The sequence below is a fragment of the Brassica napus genome, chromosome A5, assembly GCF_020379485.1.
Source record: "Brassica napus cultivar Da-Ae chromosome A5, Da-Ae, whole genome shotgun sequence".
NCBI lineage: Eukaryota > Viridiplantae > Streptophyta > Magnoliopsida > Brassicales > Brassicaceae > Brassica > Brassica napus.
In genome coordinates this window covers 10,714,883-10,738,425 of record NC_063438.1, presented here as the reverse complement: position 1 = coordinate 10,738,425, position 23,543 = coordinate 10,714,883, and the positions used below count along the sequence as shown (strand labels likewise).

At 34.1% G+C, this 23,543-nt stretch overlaps 3 protein-coding genes across 3 annotated transcripts; 1 reads left to right on the top strand and 2 right to left on the bottom strand.

The window, feature by feature from the left end:
• Positions 1 to 15,114: 15,114 nt before the first annotated feature.
• LOC125608570 lies at positions 15,115 to 17,788 on the top strand. The gene is made up of 2 exons (XM_048778986.1): positions 15,115 to 15,298; positions 15,993 to 17,788. Exons 1-2 carry the CDS (start codon positions 15,115 to 15,117, stop codon positions 17,786 to 17,788), a joined length of 1,980 nt encoding a protein of 659 aa, XP_048634943.1.
• A 2,968-nt stretch (positions 17,789 to 20,756) lies between these two features.
• Positions 20,757 to 21,752, bottom strand: LOC125609641. The gene is made up of 2 exons (XM_048781176.1): positions 21,265 to 21,752; positions 20,757 to 21,034 (listed from the first exon to the last, which is right to left on the bottom strand). The coding sequence occupies exons 1-2, from the start codon at positions 21,521 to 21,523 to the stop codon at positions 20,757 to 20,759; spliced, it is 537 nt and encodes a 178-aa protein (XP_048637133.1). The 5' UTR covers positions 21,524 to 21,752.
• A 30-nt stretch (positions 21,753 to 21,782) lies between these two features.
• On the bottom strand, positions 21,783 to 23,488 carry LOC125609640 (protein AGENET DOMAIN (AGD)-CONTAINING P1-like). Its single transcript, XM_048781175.1, has 7 exons — positions 23,385 to 23,488; positions 23,205 to 23,303; positions 22,674 to 23,123; positions 22,543 to 22,599; positions 22,392 to 22,472; positions 22,261 to 22,317; positions 21,783 to 22,169 (listed from the first exon to the last, which is right to left on the bottom strand). The coding sequence occupies exons 1-7, from the start codon at positions 23,472 to 23,474 to the stop codon at positions 21,948 to 21,950; spliced, it is 1,056 nt and encodes a 351-aa protein (XP_048637132.1). The 5' UTR covers positions 23,475 to 23,488; the 3' UTR covers positions 21,783 to 21,947.
• Between the last annotated feature and the right edge of the window lie 55 nt (positions 23,489 to 23,543).

The window sequence follows — 23,543 nt, the reverse complement described above, 5'->3', positions numbered from 1 at the left end:
TAATTGTGTAAATCCCGTCTAAATTTTAAAATGTTTCGCGTGAACCATATCAACATGATACAAAATCAATTTGGTAGATTAATTGTAAAAAAAAAGCTAATAGTCACGAAAATCTATGTTTTTGCATTTATTTATATATTTTTATTTAAAATTAAAATTCATTTGGAAGAATTTAATAATTTGAGAGAACTATTAAATATATCCTATAATATTTCATGAATCTGACAATATATAGATTTATTAAGTTTTAAAAAATTATAGTTTTGAGATTCCATATAATCTATATAGGGTTTAGATGTTTTTGGTATTGAGTTTTTTTTTCGTTTGAAAGTTAAGAAGATGGTGAGATAAAAATAATAATGAAAACAGTGTTCAGTTATCTATTCATGTAGCCTACTAAAATACAAAGTGAACCAAAATATTGATTTAAATATTATAGTCCAAAATGCATCTTGAGTTAGTTGTGGACCTTGTGGTATGTATCGAAAGTAATAATAGTCGATATACTAATAGTTTTTATGTGAATAAGTCAAATTTGAATAAGAGTATTGACATCATATATGGCTGCATTCTCATTGTCCATAGTCAAAGAGAAGCATTAAAAAACACGTTAGGCAAACATGTGACATTGCAGGAGCATTTCCATATTTTCGTGTATTATAAGGTCTACCAAATAAAATATATATGTAGTTAGGATCTGATATCAACGTGTATAAAAATGTGGATCTAATAAATAATAAGTAGTGATTAAATTATTGTTAGAGAAATATATGGTAATATATTGGTAGTATAAATTTAAAGTAAGACCAAAATATTAGTCGTTTAATAAAAAGGTTCAAACAACTTTTATAGGTAGATTTTTTAGGACTCCTTCCCTTTTAATAGTATAGATAATTTATTAACCATATCATCTTTTAAATTGCATTGTGTAGACGTATTTAGTTTGTCCTTCACTTCTTCCACAAGGATTTTTTTCGACAATGATATTGAACCAAGTAATGGCTACTTGACATGGTAAGTACACGCTCACATGAATATACTTCACCATATTTAGTTGTGTTATTTAATATCGTAACTGTCTTCTTTTTTTTTTACGACAATCTCCATGTTTTATTAATTCAAAGTGAAAAGGTTAGCCTTTAAAGCTAGCCAATTCGGAATTACAGAGTTTACATGGGAAAATAGAGAGAGTTGGGAGCGAGCTCCTTTACCAAGGAGATCGGCCCTTACATTGTGCTTTCTTGCAATGAAAGAAATAGAAAAATAAGAAAACATAGCACGTGTGTGATCGGAATCATTCCATTCTGAGGCCAATATGGGCCAGTCTTCTTCTTCGTTTATCAGCTTAACAAGCTGAAGACAGTCCGATTCAAAGGACACTGTTGAAAATCTCAACTGCAGAGCAGTTTTCATTGCACACAGCAAGATATTAAACTCGTCATGCAAAGGGGATAGAACTTGTTCTATCCCGAACGAACCATACATGGTTCTATATCAAAAACACAACCACCACCAACAAAGTCTGAATTTTTCACCCAAGATACATCCACTTGGCATCTTGGAAGGTGTGAATCATTCTCATCGTCATTGTGTTCCTGTATGGTGGCTTCCTGAGGTTGGATATGTTCTGAAATGTGTTGTGCAACCCTCCATTCTTCTTCTTCCTGAGTTGCGTCTTGGACGGTCTCCGGGGGTAGAATAACTTTGCCATTAAAAATTTTCTCGTTTCTACCTTTCCAAATGTACTACAAGATCCATGGGAATCACTTCATTATATTCTCTGGCGCTCCTCTTTTCTTTGCTCGGAGGAGAAGGTAGTCAAGTTCTCGTATAGAAATTCACTCGGGAAAACACCCAGAGACGTCGGTATGTCCGATAGAGCCCAGGTCTGTAAGGCCGGTGGACATAAGAATAGGAGATGGTTGACGGTTTCGTCTCGTTCGCCACATCTGGGGCATGTGCGATCTATCCCGCAATGTCTGTCCACAAGCCGGCTGCAGGTGGCTATGCATTCGGAGATTGCTTGCCAGAGGAAGTGTTTGACCTTTCGTGTCGTTTTCAATGTCCATCTCAGCGCTTTCAACGGGTTAACACTCGGCTCCGAGACATGGTTGTCGTCTCGTTTCTCCTCTTTTAGCTGGGATGCTAGCTTATAACCGGACTTGACTGTATAGCGCCCCGATTTCGTATAAATCCAACAATATCCATCTTCTTTATCATTATGACAAGGTCTTATGCTCTGTATTAACGGGATATCTTCTGGATCAAAAAGAGAATGCAGCTCATCGGTTTTCCACTGTTTCGTAATCTGGTCTATAAGCTGATTAACAAAGAGATTCTGGTCCCGATGGATTCCGACGTCATTGGCTGCCCGTGCCAGGACAGTCGGTAACCATAGGTCTAGCCATACGCGAGTACTAGCTCCTGTGCCTATGGTTTTTCGCAGTCCTTCCTGCAGGAGATCTTGTGCTGCCAGCATACTCTTCCATCCGTAAGATGGAGAGTTTGATGTTTTGACTTCCATAGGGCTTATATGACGATAATATCTGCCTCTTTAGGACCCGAGCTAGAAGGGAATTCGGATAGTGAAGTAATCGCCACATTTGTTTGGCTAGTAAGGCAATGCTAAAATCATGAAGGTCTCTGAATCCTAATCCTCCTTTCTCAAGAGGGATGCAAATCTTTTCCCATGTGATCCAGTGTAGTCCCCGATTTATTTGCTTTTGTACTCCACCAGAACTTTGCAATTGCTCCTTGTAGCTTTAGAATAATCTCTTTGGGCAACAAGAAACATGACATTACATACGTAGGGAGTGCTTGAGCGACAGATTTTAAAAGAACTTCTTTACCTCCCTTAGATAAGAATTTTGCAGACAGAATTATTAGACGATCTCTAATAAAGGTGAATACTTGTCGTTTGGACCCGCAAATCTTTTCAGGTTAGCCGAGATACATACCCATTCCTCCTTCTTTATTGATACCCAGTGTGTACTTCAGAGCTCCGTTTATTTCTTGATCGACTCTATTCCCAAAAGAGATTGAGGATTTAGTTAGATTAAGCTACTGTCCCGACGCCTGCTTTGCAGAAGAAGAGACTATCATCTGCAAGTAAAAGATGGGACACTGCTGGGCTGGCTCTTGCGATCTTCAGCCCTGTGATTCATCCTTCATCCTCTGCTCCTTTTAATTGCGAGATAAGTGTTTCTGTCATCAAAATGAAAAGAAAGGGGGAAAATGGATCGCCTTGTCGCATGCCTCGAGTCGGAGAGACGTTCCCTTTTGGTTCTCCGTTTATAAGAACCTGATAAGATACCGAGGAAATACACCAGTGAATCCAAGAGACCCATTTTTCATCAAAGACCATTTTAAGGAGGAGAGCTTCAAGAAAGTTCCATTCGACTCGGTCGTAGGCTTTACTTATGTCCGTCATGATAGCTACAAACTTCGCTTTACACATGGGATTTGTACGAAGGGCATGGAAAGCTTCCTGAGCTAGTAGAATATTATCTGAGATAAGTCTTCTCGCCACAAAGGCGGATTGGGTTTTCGATACCATCTTAGGCAGAATTTTCTTCAAACGTGAGCATAGAATTTTGGAGATGATCTTATAGCTGACGTTGCATAGACTGATGGGAAGAAATTCCGTCATCTCTCTCGGCCGTTCCGTCTTTGGGATTAGACAAATGTGTGTCTGATTTAACCGCGGGTCAAAAGAGTTCAAACCAAAGAAATCTTTCACCATTTTGATAATGTCAGTTGCCGTAACTTCCCAGAAACGTTGGCAAAAGAGGCTCGTCATGCTGTCTGGTCCTGGCGCCTTATCAGGATTTATCTCATCTATCGCCTTCTTTATTTCTTTATCATATGGATTTCGCGTTAGTGTTGTGTTCATGCCCGGGGTCACTTTCGCAGTAATGTACCGGAGGGCTTCGTCGAAATCTCCTGGCTGCGAGGACGTAAACAGGTTCTGGAAGTACTCCGATGCTGCTTTTTCTATCCCATATTCGCTTTCAGCCCATCCCCCATTCGGGGTTTTTAGCTTGGTAATAGGATTCGGAGCTCGTGTCTGTTTTGTTATGGTATGGAAAAACTTTGTGTTTTTATCTTCATCCTTTAGCCATAGTGCCCTACTTTTTTTGTCTCCAGCATAATTCTTCCTCTCGGAAAGCCGTGCAGAGGTTCCATTTTAGGTTCAAGATCTCTTCACTCGTAACTGTCTAAATTTATGTTACATATGTTTGATTTCAAAGGCTGAGAGAAAACGGGAAAAACTCCGAAGTTACAACATCAGAGGTTACAAAGCCAGAAACTGTTACACTTTCTGAACTTCATCAATTCCTCAAAAATGACACTCCACCGGTATTAAAAACGATTATTTTCCTTAAAATCAGTTACAGAAATCTGTTTCTTACAGTGACAATATTGTTACATCTATTGTTACAGAAATCTCCACAGGTATCATCATACGATCGGTTGTTTTAAATCCTACGTGAACGTTCTCTATGGCTTATAGCCTCAACTTTTATATAGTATAGATTAGATTTTATACTCACGCTACGCACAAGTCTATATTAATAATTTAATTTAGAGATTATAATAATTTAATTTTTTTTTTAAAATATAATCAATTTCTATAAATTTAAATTTTTTGAATTCATATGTAAAATATCATTTAAAGACTTTAACATATGTTTGTCTATAAAAAAATATACTTTTTAAATTAACACTTCTTAGCATCTAGTGTTTTTATTTATAGATGTATATATTGTATTTATAAACGTATTTATATTGTTTATAAGATATAATGTTTTAAATTTTCAAATATTATGTAATTTGCTTGATATTGTAAATATTTTTACCATACATGATACATTTGATATATCTTTGGATTTAATGCAAAAATGATTAATCTATCTGCATAATATTTAAATTTTATTTGTACTGAACAAAGTTTTACAAATAATGTATAACTATTATATTTTTATTGTGTGCACAGACATACTTAAAAACTTTATTTGATATCTTAAATATGTATGTGAAGGTATAATATTTAGAAATAAATATAAATTACAACTAATATTTTACTGAATTTTGCTTATTGTTAACTACTTTTCTTGGATAATAAAAATGAAAATATAATGAATTTTAATTAATTTTATATAAATTTATTATTGAGGTAATAATATAATCAATTCAGAGCATAAGATTTACTTATACTTGGTCTAATTAATTATATTATATAGTAGGGAATCTTGTATGATTGTATAATTTTTTTTGTAATATATAAAATTTTGATCTTTGTAAGAAGAGAATAAAAGTTAATCTGTACTAAAAACAAATAATGTTTGTTTCTGTTGCTGTTTTACATAAATATTCTTAAGTATTTCTTAAAGTTATTACATAATTGAAAAAAATTCGTCTAAGCCAATAAATTTTGCATATAGTATATTATATTATAAATGAATATTGATCATTCTTCCTATTGTTTTGTAAGTTATCATTCATATTACAATTTATTGCTGGTATTAAATATAAATTTATTTGCAATTAAACTAATTTATTAGACATGAGCCTTTAGATTATTTATTTTTGTCCATTTATGTTATAAACATTGTTATCTAAATAGATTTTTCAACCAAACTTGTATGAGATAATTTTAATTTATTATATGAAACCTATCGGTGAACGTATTATATGTTTATAAGAAATCATCATTTAGTTTTCTTTATTGTAAATGACATAAATCTCTTAAAATATCAGGTAAACGTGGATTGCTTCGTATTAGCGTATTTTGATTAGTTTATACGAAGGTTTTGATTGAAGTTGACTTACAAACTCTGTGTCAAAACATAAGATAATATTATTGGCTAAAATTTTGATGAGTAAATAAATTTATTATATTTTTGGATTTTCAATACATAGTTTGAAATTTATAGATAAAGTGATTTTTAACAATATGTATTTTACATAAGTGGAATTATCTTCCATGCGGTTTTTTTTTAATAAACTTCTTGTAAATGTGTTAAATGCACATTGGCTATTCTTCTTATTATTTTTTAGGTTTTTATTCATTATATAATTTGTTGTTGGTATTACATATTATTTTATTTGAAATTCAACTAATTTATTAGACGTAATACTTTAGACTCTTTATTTTTCGTCTTTCTTATAAATATTTTTATAAAATATCTTTCTTTTTCAACCATTTTTGTATGAGATCGTTTAAACTTTATCTATTATATGGAACATATACTTTATCGGTGATATATATTTATAAGAAGTCATCATGTGGTTTATTTTATTGTTAATGCCATTACATATACTTTATATAATATGATAGTGTTGATTACAATTTCAAAATTTTGATGAGTAAAATTTTTTTGTTACTTTCTTTTGATTGAAAAGAATCAGTTTAAAATTCTCTAATAATCTGATTTTAACAATATACTAGATCTCGACCCGCACAACCGTGCGGGTTTTTGTTTTCATTTACTTTTATATAAATATTTTGTTTTCAATTATAAATTGGTATATATTATAATATATATATGTCTATTAATTTTTAAAACATAATAAGTTTACTGTATATTTTTTTAATTGAATAGATTGTTTCAAACTTTATCATGTATTTGTATTTTCTTCTATATATATTTTTGGATTATTATTTCATTATTAAAATCGTAACTATATATATAAAGATTAGTAAAATATTGTTTTATTGTCATATTTAAAGACATTGTAACATTTCACAAATTTAAAAAGTTTTTTAAAAATTAAACTTTTCGCTTCATAGATTTATATTATCGAGTAAATAATTAAACATTTAGTTTTTGTTTAATTTTTAAAATAACCAATATAGTTTAAAATTGTTTTCATTGGTTTATGGTAGTAAAGTTTAATCATTGTTAGATAATATATTTTTTGTTATTTAAAAAAATATTTATAATTTTAAAAATTAACATCGACAAATATTTAGCATATAGAGGTATAATATTACAACATTAAATTATATCTATTTAATTTATACTATCTATAAATCTAATGGATCATCAATTGTTTAAATCCAATTATTGATAGCCCAATAAAAATTTCTGGTATGCCCAAAAATTAAATGATAAGATTAGATATTAAATGTAACATGACTTTCTAGGAATAGATACATTAGGTCCATATTTTAAAAAATCACACATGAATCAAAGTTGTGACTTCTGTTTTAATATATAAGATGTGTCACGCAAGTGGATTATACTTACTTCTAATTCTCTTAAAGTAAGTGTTTTGTAAGTCAAAGAATAAATTGCCTCCGTAGAAAGAAAAAGAAAACTGAAACCAGCCGTTGTTTTAGTTTTTTTTAAACCATGTTAATTTTGTTTTTAGTCTCAAATTTTTGATATTTATTATATATATATATATTATATTTTAATATATATATATATATATATATATGATATATTTATGCTTTAACATACTTATAACACAATTTTTTATTAATATCTTTGACTTTCTTTCCAAAATAATTGGCATGTATGTAATGTTAATTTTTAAAATAAGCTCCCCTATATTTGTTTTGATTATTTGATATTGATTTGATTTTTCCTTTTAATTAAAAAAATATTTGTTTCTGAAAATCTTGATATTTATAAATTCTATGTGTAAATTTTTAATATTATGTAGTATCAACTTTGTGTTCTAAATTCTTATAAATTAAATTCTTGAAGTTTATATTCTTTTTAAAAGATATATTTGTTAGTTTTATGTTAAGTTTCCAAACAAATTTCTATGGGTCAATTTAATTATTTTTAGTGAGTTTGAAGTTTATGTTAATTTATATGAAAATTTATTCTAATTTATATGAAAATTTATTTTACTTTAAACGATTTGTTTTTGGAAAACTTTGACATTTTATTTTATCTCATTCCATAAAAGACTCTATCTGATGTGTTCATCATCCTTCCAGAAACTATTAATAATTGGCATAATCTGTTTCCACACTCTTTCGTCGAGTATTTATGTATGGTAGGGTCGGATCATAGACCGATAGTCGCAACGATTGATGACAAATTCATTAAATTTAAAAAATCTTTCCGCTTTGATAAGAGATGGATAGGACAAGAAGGACTTATGGATTCAATTACACGAGGATGTAACTCTAGGCGTGTGAGGGATAGGAATGGAATTGTGGATAGAATTCATTGGTGTAGACATGAGATCTCAACCTGGAGGAAACAGAATCCGCCATATGGGAAAGAGAAAATAAATTCTCTCCAACAGGCTCTTGAGGAAATTCAGAACAATTTTTCTAAATCAAATGAAGAGGTCCTAGAGGTTTCACGGAAATTGCAAGAGGCGTATCGTGATGAGGAGCAATATTGGGAGCAAAAATGTAGAACTAAATGGCATACATGTGGGGATAGAAATACAAAATTTAATCATGCTTTGACAAAACAAAGGCGTATCCAGAATAGAATTATAGGACTCCATAATGAGGAAGGAAATTGGGTGAACTCAGAGACGGAAGTGGAAGAAGTGGTGGTTAAGTATTTTACAGAATTGTTTCGAACAACTTTGCCAACTGAGTTGGATGGTTTTTTGGAAGAGGTACTGACCTCAGTGACGGAAGCCCAGAATCTCCGGCTAATGGCTGATGCCACCGAAGACGAGGTCAAGGCTGCACTATTTATGATGCAGCCGGAAAAAGCACCAGGTCTTGATGGAATGACTGCGCTTTTTTACCAACAGTCCTGGTCGATCATAAAAGGAGATGTGGTTGATATGGTCAATGATTTTTTGCGAACGGGGAGTTTTGATGGAAGACTGAATGTGACGAATATTTGTCTTATTTCAAAGACAGCGAGGCCAAATCGAATGATTGAACTTAGACCGATAAGTTTGTGTATGTTGGGTATAAAATTATTTCAAAGGTGCTATGTCAGAGGCTAAAAGGCTTGTTAACAAATCTTATTTCAGAGACCCAATCGGCATTTGTCTCTGGAAGGCTAATTTTGGATAATATTCTCATTGCGCAGGAAATGTTCCATGGGTTACGAACAAATAATTCGTGCAAGGGAAAATTTTTAGCGATCAAGACGGATATGAGTAAGGCGTACGATAGGGTTGAGTGGTCTTTTTTACAGCGCCTTCTACTGAAAATGGGTTTTTCTATGGAGTGGGTGGCTTTGATGATGCAGTGTATATCATCAGTTAGTTATAAGGTCTTATTGAATGGACAACCACAAGGTTTTATAGTCCCAGAGAGAGGTTTGCGGCAAGGGGATCCGTTATCTCCATATTTATTCATCCTCTGTACAGAAGCCCTTATTGCCAACATTAGGAAAGAAGAGAGGTTAAAACGATTAACAGGACTAAAAATAGCACGGGCAAGCCCATCAATTCCCATCTTTTATTTGCGGATGATAGTCTATTTTTTCGTAAGGCAACGATGGAGGAATGTAGTGTTATCCTACAATTACTCAGAGATTATGAAATGGTGTCAGGACAACAAATTAATTTTTCTAAATCATCGATTCAATTTGGACATAACGTTCCTGTGGATCTGAGGACGGCCATCCATAATCTCTTAGGTATTACAAATCTTGGGAGAATGCGGAATTATTTGGGGATTCCGGAGAGTCTTGGAGGTTCAAAAATACAGATATTTGGGTTTTTAAATGAGAGGGTACACAATAAAGTGAATAGTTGGACAGTCCGCTTTCTTACAAAAGAGGGTAAGGAGGTCTTAATAAAATCAGCTGCTTCACCCATGCCAACTTTTGTGATGTCTTGTTACAGGCTCCCCAAAGGGATTACCAGAAAAATTACAAGCACTTTAGCTCATTTTTGATGGAGTAGTGGGAATAATAAAAAAGGTATTCATTGGTTCTCGTGGGATAAAGTCTGCATCCATAAAGATGACGGGGGTTTGAGCTTTAGGGACCTGCAGGACTTTAATACGGCTTTGTTAGCCAAACAATTATGGCGATGATTGATAAACCAGAGTGTTTATTTTCCAAGGTTTTTAAAGGTCGTTATTTTGGGAATACTCATCCTCTGGATGATCACAGATCTTACTCCTCTTCTTATGGATGGAGAAGCATCTGTTCAGCTAGGCCTCTGGTTAAAAAAGGGCTAATCAAAAGAGTAGGAACCGGGCAATCGGTATCCGTATGGAATGATCCCTGGATCCCTGCTCCTCGCCCGAGGTCAGCATTACCAAAAACTCAGTCTCAAATTTTAAATCAGTCTCTTATGGTGGGTGATCCTATAAATCCCATTGATTTTTCATGGAATGAGGATCTCCTGAATGTATATTTTCATCCAGATGATGTGAAGATTATTCGTGTTATAGCAGTTAGTAGAACACAAAGGCCAGATACATATGGCTGGATGTTTACGGACTCTGGTAAATACTCGGTTAAATCAGGGTTTAGGACAGAATCCTTATACCCGGATCGGGGTCCAAGAGTGTTAAGTTATGGACCTAATGTTAAATCCTTTTTGGCACATTCTTGGAAACTAAAATGTTCCCCGAAACTAAGACACTTTGTTTTGCAAGTTTTATCTGGGACACTACCAGTATCCAAAAATCTGAAGGCTCGTGGAATAGAGTGTGATCTCCGGTGCGGTATTTGTGGGGCAGAAGAGGAATCCATCTATCACGTTATTTTTGAATGTCCACCAGTAACTTCAAACATGGGCTTTATCTCGAATCCCTTCCCCTCCCGGAATCTTCCCATCTTCCTCAGTTTTTACCAGTCTGGATCATCTTTTTTGGAGACTCCCAAAAGATGTTGACTCGGAGTATTTTCCATGGATTATGTGGTATATATGGAAAAATAGGAATGACAAAATTCATAATAATAGGACTGTAAATCCTCAAGAAATTTTGCGCAGAGCGGATGTTGAAGGATCACTTTGGGCTGAGGCCCAACTTTTGGTACAAGAGAATCATGAATTTCCACCGACAGATAGGAGTTGGCAGACATTGGGGTCCTCTCGAGTTTGCTACATTGATGGGGCGTGGAGAGAACATGATGCTTTTACAGGCCAGGGCTGGTATTGCCGGACGATAAATTCAGAGGACGTAATGATAGCCTATCATCTTTACATGCTGAATGTGAAGCTCTGATTTGGGCGATGGAGTGCATGAAGACCCTGCAGTTCTCAGATGTAGTATTTGTGACGGATTGTTCTCAATTGGTGAAGATGTTGTCCTCACCTGAACAATGGCCGGCGTTCGCTACACACATGGAAGAATTCTGCCGAAGTAAGACTTTCTTCCCCAACTTCATGATCAGACATATCTCAAAGGCACAAAATACAATGGCGGACAAGCTGGCACGTGGTGCGAGGAGTTCTCCTTCAGCTATACTATATGTCGATTCTTTACCTCCGGTTTGGCTATCTGAACCGGTGGTCCCATAGGCTTCTAGTCTATTATGATGTCAAAAAAAAAAAATCGTCTTCCTAGCCTCACATCCGGTGCAACAGGGGCAAGCCTAGGAAAGATCTAGGTGGGGCAAGTGCCACATGCAGATTTTTTTTCATTAGTTGCATTGAAAATCAAGGATCTTAAATGGCTTATCATCTCCAATGCTCCGTACACCTTTGGTTACGACTGTTATTTTATTAAGTATACCCCATGTTGTGAAATTTTCTAGATCTGCCCCTAGGTGCAATGGGTCCAGTCCAAGATCAACCGGTCTTATAATTTCTCAAGAAGCGTCAAGATGCACCACTACTCATTTGTTCTCACATCCATTGCCTTTAATTGGCACACTGAGTCGCGGTTTAGCTGCTTATATGCTTCTCCCGACAGCTTTATCTTCAGCTTGTTCGTTGTGAAGCTCAAATGTAGTAATCAATGTTGTGATTTGTTGTATTGTCTCTGTTTAACGATACCATTATGTTTCACTTGTATTTGATGTTTCCTTCACCAAAATAGTAGCAAATCTCTTAGCCGCTTATATTTTTGATCTAGACCATATTATTTCTTTGTTTTGTCTCTCTCTGCTTGAATTATAATAAGAGCACTCTAATCAAAGTGATCATCTGCATTTATATAACTTGACAACATGCCATTGAAGTTAATTAATTGAAAATTTTGTTGAAACCTCTAATATTACTTTTTAATCTAGTTTTCCATTTTTCTCATTTAGTTTTACATTACTGGAAGTCTTGACTGCAATGTATTAATTTTACATTACTGAAAGTCTTGACTGTAATGTATTTTTAGCAATTTTTATACAGTTTTGCCTATGTCAGAAGAGAAAACTCAAAATGTTTTTTCTTGAATACATTGAATATAGGAAAAATGATTACTGACTACATGAAGTATCGGTCATTACATGGCTAACCATGCAAACTAAACTAATGTATACCTAGCTACGCGAAGTATAAGTTATGCATGACAACATCCCTCAACTTAATGATATTATGTAGTTAACAACACAAGTTTAATTTTGTTCATTCAAAAGCTGATGTAGATGTCAGAGACTGTTTAAATATTTCGTTTCATCAATTAAAATATAATCAATCTAACCGTAATTTAACTAAAATTGGGTTTTAATCCACATTTTAAAAGCATAAGAATATTTTTAACAAAATTTAATTTACAAAATCAATATTTTTTTATAAGTAGCGTTTTGACCTTTTTGTTTTAGTGTATTTGATAACTATATAATTATATTATTTTATTTATATTAAATATGAAATTTATATAGGATTATTTAATTTTGTTTTTAATTATTCTAATCTGTTTTGTTCTTAAATTTAATAATAGTTATGTAATTCATTTGATTAATTTTGTGATATATACTTATCTAATAATTTTTTTATTATAAAACTTATTTGATGTCTACTTATTGACTCTAACATTTTATTTGTTTAATATAAAATTTATTAAATTAATGAATTATTTTATTTATATTTTCATTTAAAACTTAATTCATTTAAATTTAATAAAACTTTAAAATTAGATTTGTATTATTAGATTACTTTTATTCTTAAAAGTATATAATTAATAACTATATACACGAGATAATATTTGGTTTGGCGTCAAATAAGTTTTATAATTAAAAAATAAAATAATATCTTATATAACTTTTAAATTTAATATAAATATAAATAATATAATTATATAGTTTTCAAATGCTAAAATACTAGTTATCAAAAAATATTGAAACATATTGATTTTGTAAATTAGTTTAAAAAAATAATCTTATGCTTTTAAAACGCGGATTAAAATCTAATTTTAGTTAAATTACGGTCAGATTAGTTATATTTTAATTGATGAAATAAGATATTTGAACGGTCTCTAACATCCACATCAATTTTTGGATGAATGAAATTAAACTTGTGATGTTAAATACATAACATCATTAAGTTGAGGGATGTTGTCATGCAGAACATATATTTTGTGTAGCTATGTATACATTAGTTTAGTTTGCATGGTTAGCCATGTGAAGGCCAATACTTCATGTAGTCAGCGATCATTTTCCTTGAATATAATAAAACGTTTTTGCGTAGGGGTTTAGATAACTCAAGGTATCGACCAGCCCAATATAATTTTTTTTTTTTGAAATATTGATTTTTTAAAATAGTAAATTAAAATCATGATTTATCATATATTTGTGGTTTTAAATCATATTTAACTTCTTATAGCTTCGATTAAAAGCTCTTGTATTCCATTTTTTAAAATGTTAACTTTCCAAAATAAAAATTATATATAATTAAAAAAAATTCGTTAGTTTGTGTTATTTATATGTAATTCAAAATTATATGTGATTTAAATTATTATAGGTCTGATTTTTAAAAAAGTTCTGTATTTTAAAAAGTTCTGTATTTTAAAAATATATTTTCAGTTTGGGGAAATTAAATGTTTACTACTTTCATGGTACCACTTTTCATTTTTACTACCACTGAAGAGACATTTTCAAAAATACATTCTTCATTAAGTGGCAAAAGACTCTTTTGCCCTTGTTATTTATATATATAATAAATCATTATATAAATAAAGAAATTAAAAATAAAAGAAATAAAAAAATAAAAAAATAAAAAATAAATAAAAAAAGTAAAATTTTTTTTTATGTTTCCGTGTTATACTTTTTCAAATTCGAACTTTTTTATAAATTTTTTTGTTGAATTTTTTTTTTGAATTTTTTTTTTTCAAATTTCTTTTTGAGAAAACGAAAATTATGTTTGAAACTATTTTTTAAAATTTTTATATATTTTTATCCGTTATTAGGATTTTTAATCCAGATCTCGACTTTACTCTCAAAAGTGCAACGTATAACTGGCCATGAGAGAACACTGGTATAGGTAAAAACAAACCAACATTTTCTAGCGTTTGACTTTGACTTTTATTGATAGTCATCGCAAAAGCCAACGTAACTGGAAACTGTCTTCGACGCATTCTGAAGGGAAACTTTGTGTCAGGTGGTGTGACAAACATTCTCGGGATCCAAACTGCCTCTCCGGAAATATCGTTGCCCGTTATACACGTTGTTTATTAAGAGACAAATGAAAATTTTACGTAATATTTCTGTTGTCATTTGACAAATTTGTCTCTTTTGTTTTGCAATCATTTTGATATAATTTAATGAGAAAATGACACAAAGAACACTAAATCAAGTTTTCCTCCCCAAACTAGCACTCAGGATTAGAAGTCACAAAAATAGGTTTCATTAAAGGGGCAATTTACCCTTATGCCCCCTTCTTTAACTAATTTAAAAAACAAATTTGAAATCAATTTGTCGCCGTCCTCGTTTCATCGCTTCTTCTTCTCGTCTCCCCGTCCTTGTCGTCATCGTCTCCCCATCCTTGTCGTCGTCGTCTCTCCGTCGTCGTCGTCGTCGTCTCTCCGTCGTCGTCGTCTCTCCGTCGTCGTCGTCGTCGTCGTCTCTCCGTTGATCCGTCGTCGTCGTCGTCTCTTCGTTTATTTATCGTCGTCGTCGTCGTTTCTCAATTGATCTGTCGTTTCTACGTCTATTCATCTCATTCTCTCTCTCTTGTGTCTGATTTGATTAAGGTTTGAATCATTTCATTTTGTTATACATTATCTAGGTTTTGTTATATATTATTCATTTGTTGACGATTTGAAGTTGATTTTGTAGAACAATGGAAGTTTTGTGCATCTGTGGACAATGGATCTCAAAAGAATCTCTCCAGTGGGAGTTTCTTGTTGATTTGAAGAGGAATGCATCAATCATTTCCATAGAAGAAGATCTACTGTATGAAGATTTGATGAAGATTGTCTCTGAAGATTTTAGTGTTAAAGAGGAAGAAATCAGTTTGAGTTATGGTTTTTCATTGGATATGAAATGTATTATTGAAAGTTTCCCCCCACTCTCGATAGGTAATACTCGTCAGCTCAGAACTTTCATTTCCAAGACTAGAGCATTTGATGGAACCTGTCGTTTGTGTGTTAAGGTTTGTATGATTTTTTTCTTACTTAGACTTTTCAGGATATGCTTCATAACCAAGTATTATGCCTTACAGAACTACTTGACTTTATGCAGGTTAGTACTGATCCAGCTAGCTGTAACACTCAAGCTTCTGATACAGTTGCTTCTACTGTTCCATTGAATGCCAATCCAGCGATTCTTTCTACTGTGCAGAGTGAAAAACAGGTACATTGTCCTTAATTCCCTTTTTCTGTTTGTGTTTGCATGATATGCTTCATAATCAAGTACTATGCCTTACAGAACTACTTGACTTTTGCAGAGTCTTCTATATGAAGGTGTTTCTACAGTTCCTCTGAATGCTCTTCCGGATTTTAGTACTGATTCAGCTAGCTGTAACATTCAAGCTTCTGATACATTTGCTTCTACTGTTCCATTGAATGCCAATCCAGTGATTCTTTCTACTGTGCAGAGTGAAAAACAGGTACATTGTCCCTAATTCCCTTTTTCTGTTTGTGTTTGCATGATATGCTTCATAATCAAGTATTATGCCTTACAGAACTACTTGACTTTTGCAGAGTGTTCTATATGAAGGTGTTTCTACAGTTCCTCTGAATGCTCTTCCGGATTTTAGCCCTGTCCATATTGGACTTTCACCAAACACGAGAGTAGCTGGCGATATTAAGGTGAATAGCTATTTTAAGACAAAGAGAGAGTTGATGTTGAGGATGAAGAAATGGGCTTTAGAGTGGAAGTTTGAGTACAAGACTGTCTCTTCTAACAAGTCAAGAGTGCTTTTGAGTTGTGTTGATGAAAATTGCACGTGGAGGATGCGTGCTATCAAGCTACCTGTTTCAGATTTTTTCGTTGTTAAAAAGTATGTTCATGAGCATACATGCGATACAACACACAGGAAAGCCAACCACAGACAAGCATCTGCAAAGTTGTTGGGTTCTTTGATTTCCAGCAATTATGGAGAAAAAAAGGAAGGTCTCAAACCGAAACAGATCATTGAACAGGTCAGGATGCTGCATGGTGTTCACATCAATTACAAACAAGCTTGGAGAGTGAGAGAAGAAGCTCAGATTTTGGTTAGAGGGACTCCTGAAGACAGCTATTACAATTTGTCTAGGTGGTTGTATAAAATCACAGAAACAAACCCTGGTTCCTTGACTTATCAACATGTTGATGCTGCAGGAAAGTTCAAGTATGCATTTGTGGCTTTTGGTCCATCGATAAGGGGATTTTCATTGATGAGGAGAGTTATTGCAGTAGATGGTACATTTCTGAAGGGAAAATTCAATGGGACTTTATTGGCAGCTTGTGCTCAAGATGGGAATTATCATCTATATCCTCTCGCCTTTGCAGTGGTTGACGCAGAAAACGGCGCCTCTTGGAAATGGTTCTTTAGAGGTTTGAGCCAGAAGATCCCGGACGCTTCGGATCTTGTTTTTGTATCAGACAGGGCTAACTCCATTTCTTCAGCGTTGGAGGATGTATATCCCTTATCTCACCATGGAATTTGCAGGATCCATCTGCTCCGCAACATCACTCCTACATATGCGAAGACTGGGTTGCTACCTCTGGTGGAAAGCGCTGCTGATGCCTATACGTGTCACGAGTTCTGGTTAATCTTCAAGGACATAAAGGATAAATGTCCTGAATTGGCTAAGTATCTGGAAGAGTCTGATTTTAGGAAGTGGGCACGAAGCTATGCGCCTGCGAACAGGTATAATATCATGACTACCAACATTGCAGAGTCTCTCAATTCTATGTTGAAGATGCCTCGTGAGTTGCCCATTATCTCTCTCCTTGAAACTATCAGATTGACGATGACCACTTGGTTTTTTGAGCGACGCGAAGCGGCTGCGAAACATAAGCACCTGGTTACTCCAAAAGTTGTTCAGAAATTGGTATCTAGGTTAGGGGCCGCAATGTTGTTGAATGTGTATCAAGTTGATCGAAGCGAGTTTGAGGTGAAGAATGAAACAATGAAGTTTGTTGTTGACTTGGAGAAGCGGCATTGCACATGTAATGTTTTCGACATTGACAAGATCCCCTGCATCCATGCCATCGCTGCTGCTAAGCATATCAAGAGAGATGAAAACCGTTTTGTTGATGCTTCTCACTTGACAGAAACGTGGGCTAAAGCTTATGCTGAAAGCATACATCCTGGTGGAGAGTTGTCAACGTCCACCTATCCAGAGAATATTGATGAACTGTCTTGCCCACCTCCAGCTACCAAAAAGAAAAGTGGACGCCCTCCTACAAAGAGAAAGAGATCCGTTGGCGAGTTTGGGGTTCCTGGATCTAAATCTCAGTCCCACAAGTGCAGCAGATGTGGCACAGGAGGGCACAACAAGATCACATGCCAGAGGCCTATAGGATGAAGTTCTACATTTTTACATTTTTATCGATTATTATTTGGATGTTGGCTATTTGATGGTTACATGATATGCACAAGACCATATACATTTTTTCTTTTGGAACCCTATCCTGAATAAGTATGATTTCTTACAACTTTTGTAATATACAACATTATCTTTTGATCTCATTTCAATTTTTAGTTTAAACTTCTTTGCTAGAAAAAAACACAGTAATATTCAACTATTCTGGAATCCTATCCAACTTTTGTAATATACAACTTTTGTAATATACAATGTATTATACTATCAATTGTATGGTAAATACAATTATGTGGAAGCAACTAACAGATGATTCTCCTCAGCCTAGCGGCTAAACCTCGAAACCTATGACACCGAAACATTTGCTCGACCCGGGTTCGACTCTCCTACGAGTAATGGGTGATTTTTTTTTTTGTTCAATTGTATGGCTAAATACAATTATGTGGAAGCAACTAACAGATGATTCTCCTCAGCCTAGCGGCTAAACCTCGAAACCTATGACACCGAAACATTTGCTCGACCCGGGTTCGACTCTCCTACGAGTAATGGGTGATTTTTTTTTTTTGTTCAAACATATATCTCAGGAATCACATTTGTTGCAATCGGAAGCCCATCCTGAACTATCAAAGATCTTTCCAATGTATTATACTATCAATTGTATGGCTAAATACAATTATGTGGAAGCAACTAACAGATGATTCTCCTCAGCCTAGCGGCTAAACCTCGAAACCTATGACACCGAAACATTTGATCGACCCGGGTTCGACTCTCCTACGAGTAATGGGTGATTTTTTTTTTTTGTTCAAACATATATCTCAGGAATCACATTTGTTGCAATCGGAAGCCCATCCTGAACTATCAAAGATCTTTCCAATGTATTATACTATAAATTGTATGGCTAAATTCAATTATGTGGAAGCAACTAACAGATGATTCTCCTCAGCCTAGCGGCTAAACCACGAAACCTATGATACCGAAACATTTGTCGACCCGGGTTCGACTCTCCTACGAGTAATGGGTGATTTTTTTTTTTGTTCAAACATATATCTCAGGAATCGAAAAGTCTCTTCCAAACGACATCATGTAACTCAGTAACCGAAGAGTTTCTTTTCGTCAAGACTGGCTGTTATATGATTGGTTATTTTCAGTAACTGACTTCAATAATCGAAGAGTTCCACAATAATCAAGAGTTTGTTTTAACTGACTTCAATAATCGAAGAGTTCCTTTTTGTTCTATAAATATAAGGGACGATATCAGACCTTTTATTCACTCACTTCATTTCGTCTGATTTATCCTTTTGCAATACAAGTTAGTTTTCGATTTTTCTCATTTTCCATTCAATTCATGAACTTTTTTCTATTTCTATTTTATCGTAACATCTTAGTTTCGATTTTGTTGCAGGACAAAGTTTCAATGGAAGGAAGTTCAAAGAAGATGATGAAGCGTCCCATAGAGGAGGTTTACGGATGTGATGCCGCCGAAGGTTTCAAGAAGGGGAAGAAGGAAACTGTGGAACATTACAGGGCTCTTCTTCGTTTGTCCAACGAATACAGGCTATCTGAGAATGATTGGAATCTTGCATCCAGCAAAGCAAATTCAATTGCTGTCCAAATCGAGTTGCTTGAAGATATTATCAAAGCTGATGGAAAATTTGATTTAACTGCTGAGTTGGAGAAACTCAAAGAAGAGCACTCGGAAGCGGAAGGAATGCTTGCTGATGTGAAGGTCAAAGTCCCTGATTGGGATAAACTTGGCGAAAGTTGGTTGTGTCATGAGTAATTTCATGTTATCGTCTTCTCTTTTTATGTTTTTAAGGACCACATTATGTTTGAATTTCAGTTTTTTATTTTAAATGAATAAGTACTTTTGTTTCTCTTGTGTTGTTTCTTCAATTAACAACCTAAATAAAAAACTTGTTCAATGTTTTTCACTATTTTGTAATGGTTTGGCCTAGTGTTCTTATAACTTGGTTATCTGATTTGCTTATTTGTTTTTGGAAAGCCATCCTGAATACATAAAATGATTTCCAGATTATATAAATCTATCGTCTGTGAATAAATAAGTTCACATTTACTCTGTTATTGAATATCCACCGTAGCCTAGTGGCAAGCCCTTCTAATCTTAGTGTACCCTTATCACACAATAAGCCGTGTTCGATCCCCGTTGTGTATACTCACATTTTTTTTTGTTTTTAATTAAATATTCAAACGTTATGTTCGTTTTATTGTAGCTTTTTGGCAAGTATAAGACCCTTGGTACAACGGCTGCACACTTGGATTAATCTATCGAGAGTTCACGAGTTCAATCAACATCAGATCACATTCTTTTTCATATTTTTTTTTGTAAACTTTAAAGGAATTTGTTTTTGGAAAGCTATCCTGATTATCTAAAATGATATCCAGATCATATAAATCTATCGTCTGTGAATAAATAAGTTCACATTTACTCTGATATCGAATATCCACCATAGCCTAGTGGCAAGCCCTTCAACTCTTAGTGTACCCTTATCACACAATAAGCCGTGTTCGATCCCCGTTGTGTATACTCACATTTTTTTTTTAATTAAATATTCAAACGTTATGTTCGTTTTATTATAGCTTTTGGCAAGTATAACACCCTTGGCACAGCGGCTGCACACTTTCATTCATCTTTCGAGAGTTCACGAGTTCAATCAACATCGGTCACATTCTTTTTCATATTTTTTGTAAACTTTAAAGGAATATGCTAGGCTTTGGTGCATTTTGCTTTCTCACTCTTTTTCTGGAAACCCATCCTAAAAGTACCATAAGCATTTGACAATTCATCAATACATCCTAAAAATTTTTCAATAACAATCTAAATGAAAAAAACGTTAGGGATAATTCATTACAAACTTAAACTTAAACGTTAGGGATAATTAATATCAAAGTAGAAAAACAGAGTAGAAAACAGAACAACAGAAAACAGACATTTTCACTTCCTTTGACCTTCCTGGAAATCTTTATCCATAAACTGGTCGAAGATCTCACAACATAGCTTGCTTCGTAAGTCCATCGCAGTTTCATCATTTATATTAGCCATGCTCTTCAATCCCAGTGACCTGCATTCCAGCATCTTCACAACAAAAATACCACAGTTGTATGGAAATTTTGTCTTTGGAAGCCCTTCTGCAAACTTAACTTCAAATGGACTGATATCTTCGAAATTAACCTCTTCACCAAGAAGTTCCATCTTTATGGCACTAATCAACACTGTCATAAATACCCAAAATTATACAATAAATCAATCACCAACAGACAACAAAATGAATATGTAAAAATGCATCACAAGCACAAGCAGCAAGTGACAAACTTTTATTTTCTAAATTAGCTAAAATTCTTTTTTCAGGATACGCATACTTTCACAATCCTATCCATTATCAATGTAACAATATAAATTAAACTGATTTTTCTACACTGAATGATAAAATTAATATTTTTACCTGCCAGTTCTTGGATTTGATTAAGAGCACGTTTGATATTTGCTTTTGGAAGACCACAATGGAAGAGTGTGATTGTGTTGTCCATCAATTGTATCTCCACCCCAATATAGTGACAGCTCAACTTATCTTCAATGACACCATATATAACATCAACATCTTCCAGCCATACCTTCTTTGGATGTATTAAACCTTTCACAAGTTCGCCTACACAGCCCTCCAATAACTTTTTTTTTCTTATGTGGCTTCCTGACAGATTCATAAGCGTACCCAACCACTTCTAAGAAATCGACTGGTACAAAGCATGCTGCTGGAAGATTGTTGTTGCGGAACCAAGCACCTTGCTCAACCCTCTTACAATTTAGCATTTCAAATGCAACATTTATGTGCTGCCAATGTAACAATATAGTTAGAAACTTCATATAGAACTGCTATAACATGGACATCTAGCATAGCTCAACTCAACCTCTTCCTAAACATATGACACAATCAAATAGAAGACAGAAACAGAGTGTTGATTACCTCTTTGTTGAGATTTTTTTCTGCATCGTCCATTTTTTGAAAGAACTCTTTTTCAATTTCTTTTCCATTGATATAAAACGGTCTGTAGTTGATAAAATTAACTAGTATCAATCGAAACTTTTACAAAATAAATTAGGAATATTTATGCGAGGACAAAAAGTTGCTTACACACGATATATGCCCCGTAGATCCATCCAGTGTGCAAGCCTTGAAAACCGAGGAAATTCAGGTGTCACAAATGGATCAATTGGAAGGATTACCTCAGGTGTTACAGGTATAGGAGGGTTTCTAGGTCGTATTGGCCTCTTCTCTTCTCGCTGTAGAAAAGGAAGCAAATCTACTGGCTGAGCATTTGCTTTCTTCTTCTTACCAACATGTGGCTTCCCCTTTAATTAAAAATAAAGACAAAAATTCAGGATCGTTTTTATCTTTATACTTGAATGCCTTCCTAATATGAAGTAAAAATATTTTTTATACCTTTTTTGCATGATCGTCTTGACTTGGTTTCACACTCTTACCCTGCTTTACTTCCATCTGTGAAACAAAACCGATATATCAAACTATTGACCTGAACTTCAATTCAAGTGGATCTTATTCATTTTTATTACCTCTTTTGCCATTTTCCCAACAACATCTTCTGATGGACCAGCTGCTTCATTTTTCTTACAAGCGACAGCCTTCCCCTTCCCCTTTTTGAATGACAAAAATTCAGATACATTTATATCTTAATTCCTAGTATGATGTATAAATATTTCATACCTTTTTATCACCATCTCCTTCACTTGGATTCACACTCTGCGTCTGCTCTTCTTCCTTCTGAAAATCAATACCGAGATATTAAACAAATGACATTATTTTTCAATTCAAGTGATCCAAGGCATTTGTTTTACCTTTTTTGTCATCTCCCAAACACCATCTACCCATTTTCTTGGTTTTCGAATCTCAGAATGGTGGAAGTAAATTTCTTGTTTAGAATTGTTCAAAGCGACAAAACACGAGCTATCAAACAAAATGACTTTAACTTTTCCAGCGCACCAGGCACCATCGTCGAACGCCTCCACGTCCTGCATTAGCTCATAACTTTTCTTCGCTCCAGTTCTCTCAGGTGGTGGTTGAGGACGTATTCTGTCAATTGATACACGTGTCTCAACACTCCTTTTCCTCTTCTTTTCGTCCAGAGACGGGACGGAGTACTCAACTTTCACCATCTCAACCCCATCAACCAAATATGTTGCCAACACATTTCCTGGATACCATTTATGACAAGTATTGTCATCTTGTGATGAAATCTCCACATTTGCTCCGATCTCAAAGGGATTTTGAACTCTGCTTTCTACATCCTGTGATGGTTTAGATTCAAGGATATCCAGTCATTTTGATAGTTGCTGTATATTTATTAAAGGTTTTAATGAAAGTAATACCTTATTTTGCTCTGTTAAAAGATTTCTGCGAGCTCGGGTATTTGGCTGTGTGTCGGAAATGTTTGGTGAAATGATCTCATTCATAAGCTCGTGAGTCTCCTGAATTCAGGAATGGTTGAATGAACACGTACAAGGGCTTCCAAAAATTACTTGAAAAGTCCAATTTTTTAAAGAAGGTACCTGCTGCGTCTGAATTGGAGTAAGGACTGGAGTCTCAATATTCTGTTGAGCTATTGGAGAACCAGGTGTCTCTTTCGTGATCTCATTCATAGGCTCTCGTGTATCCTGAAGTCAGGAATGGGATTATGAACACGTACCAAATTCATAATTTTATAAATA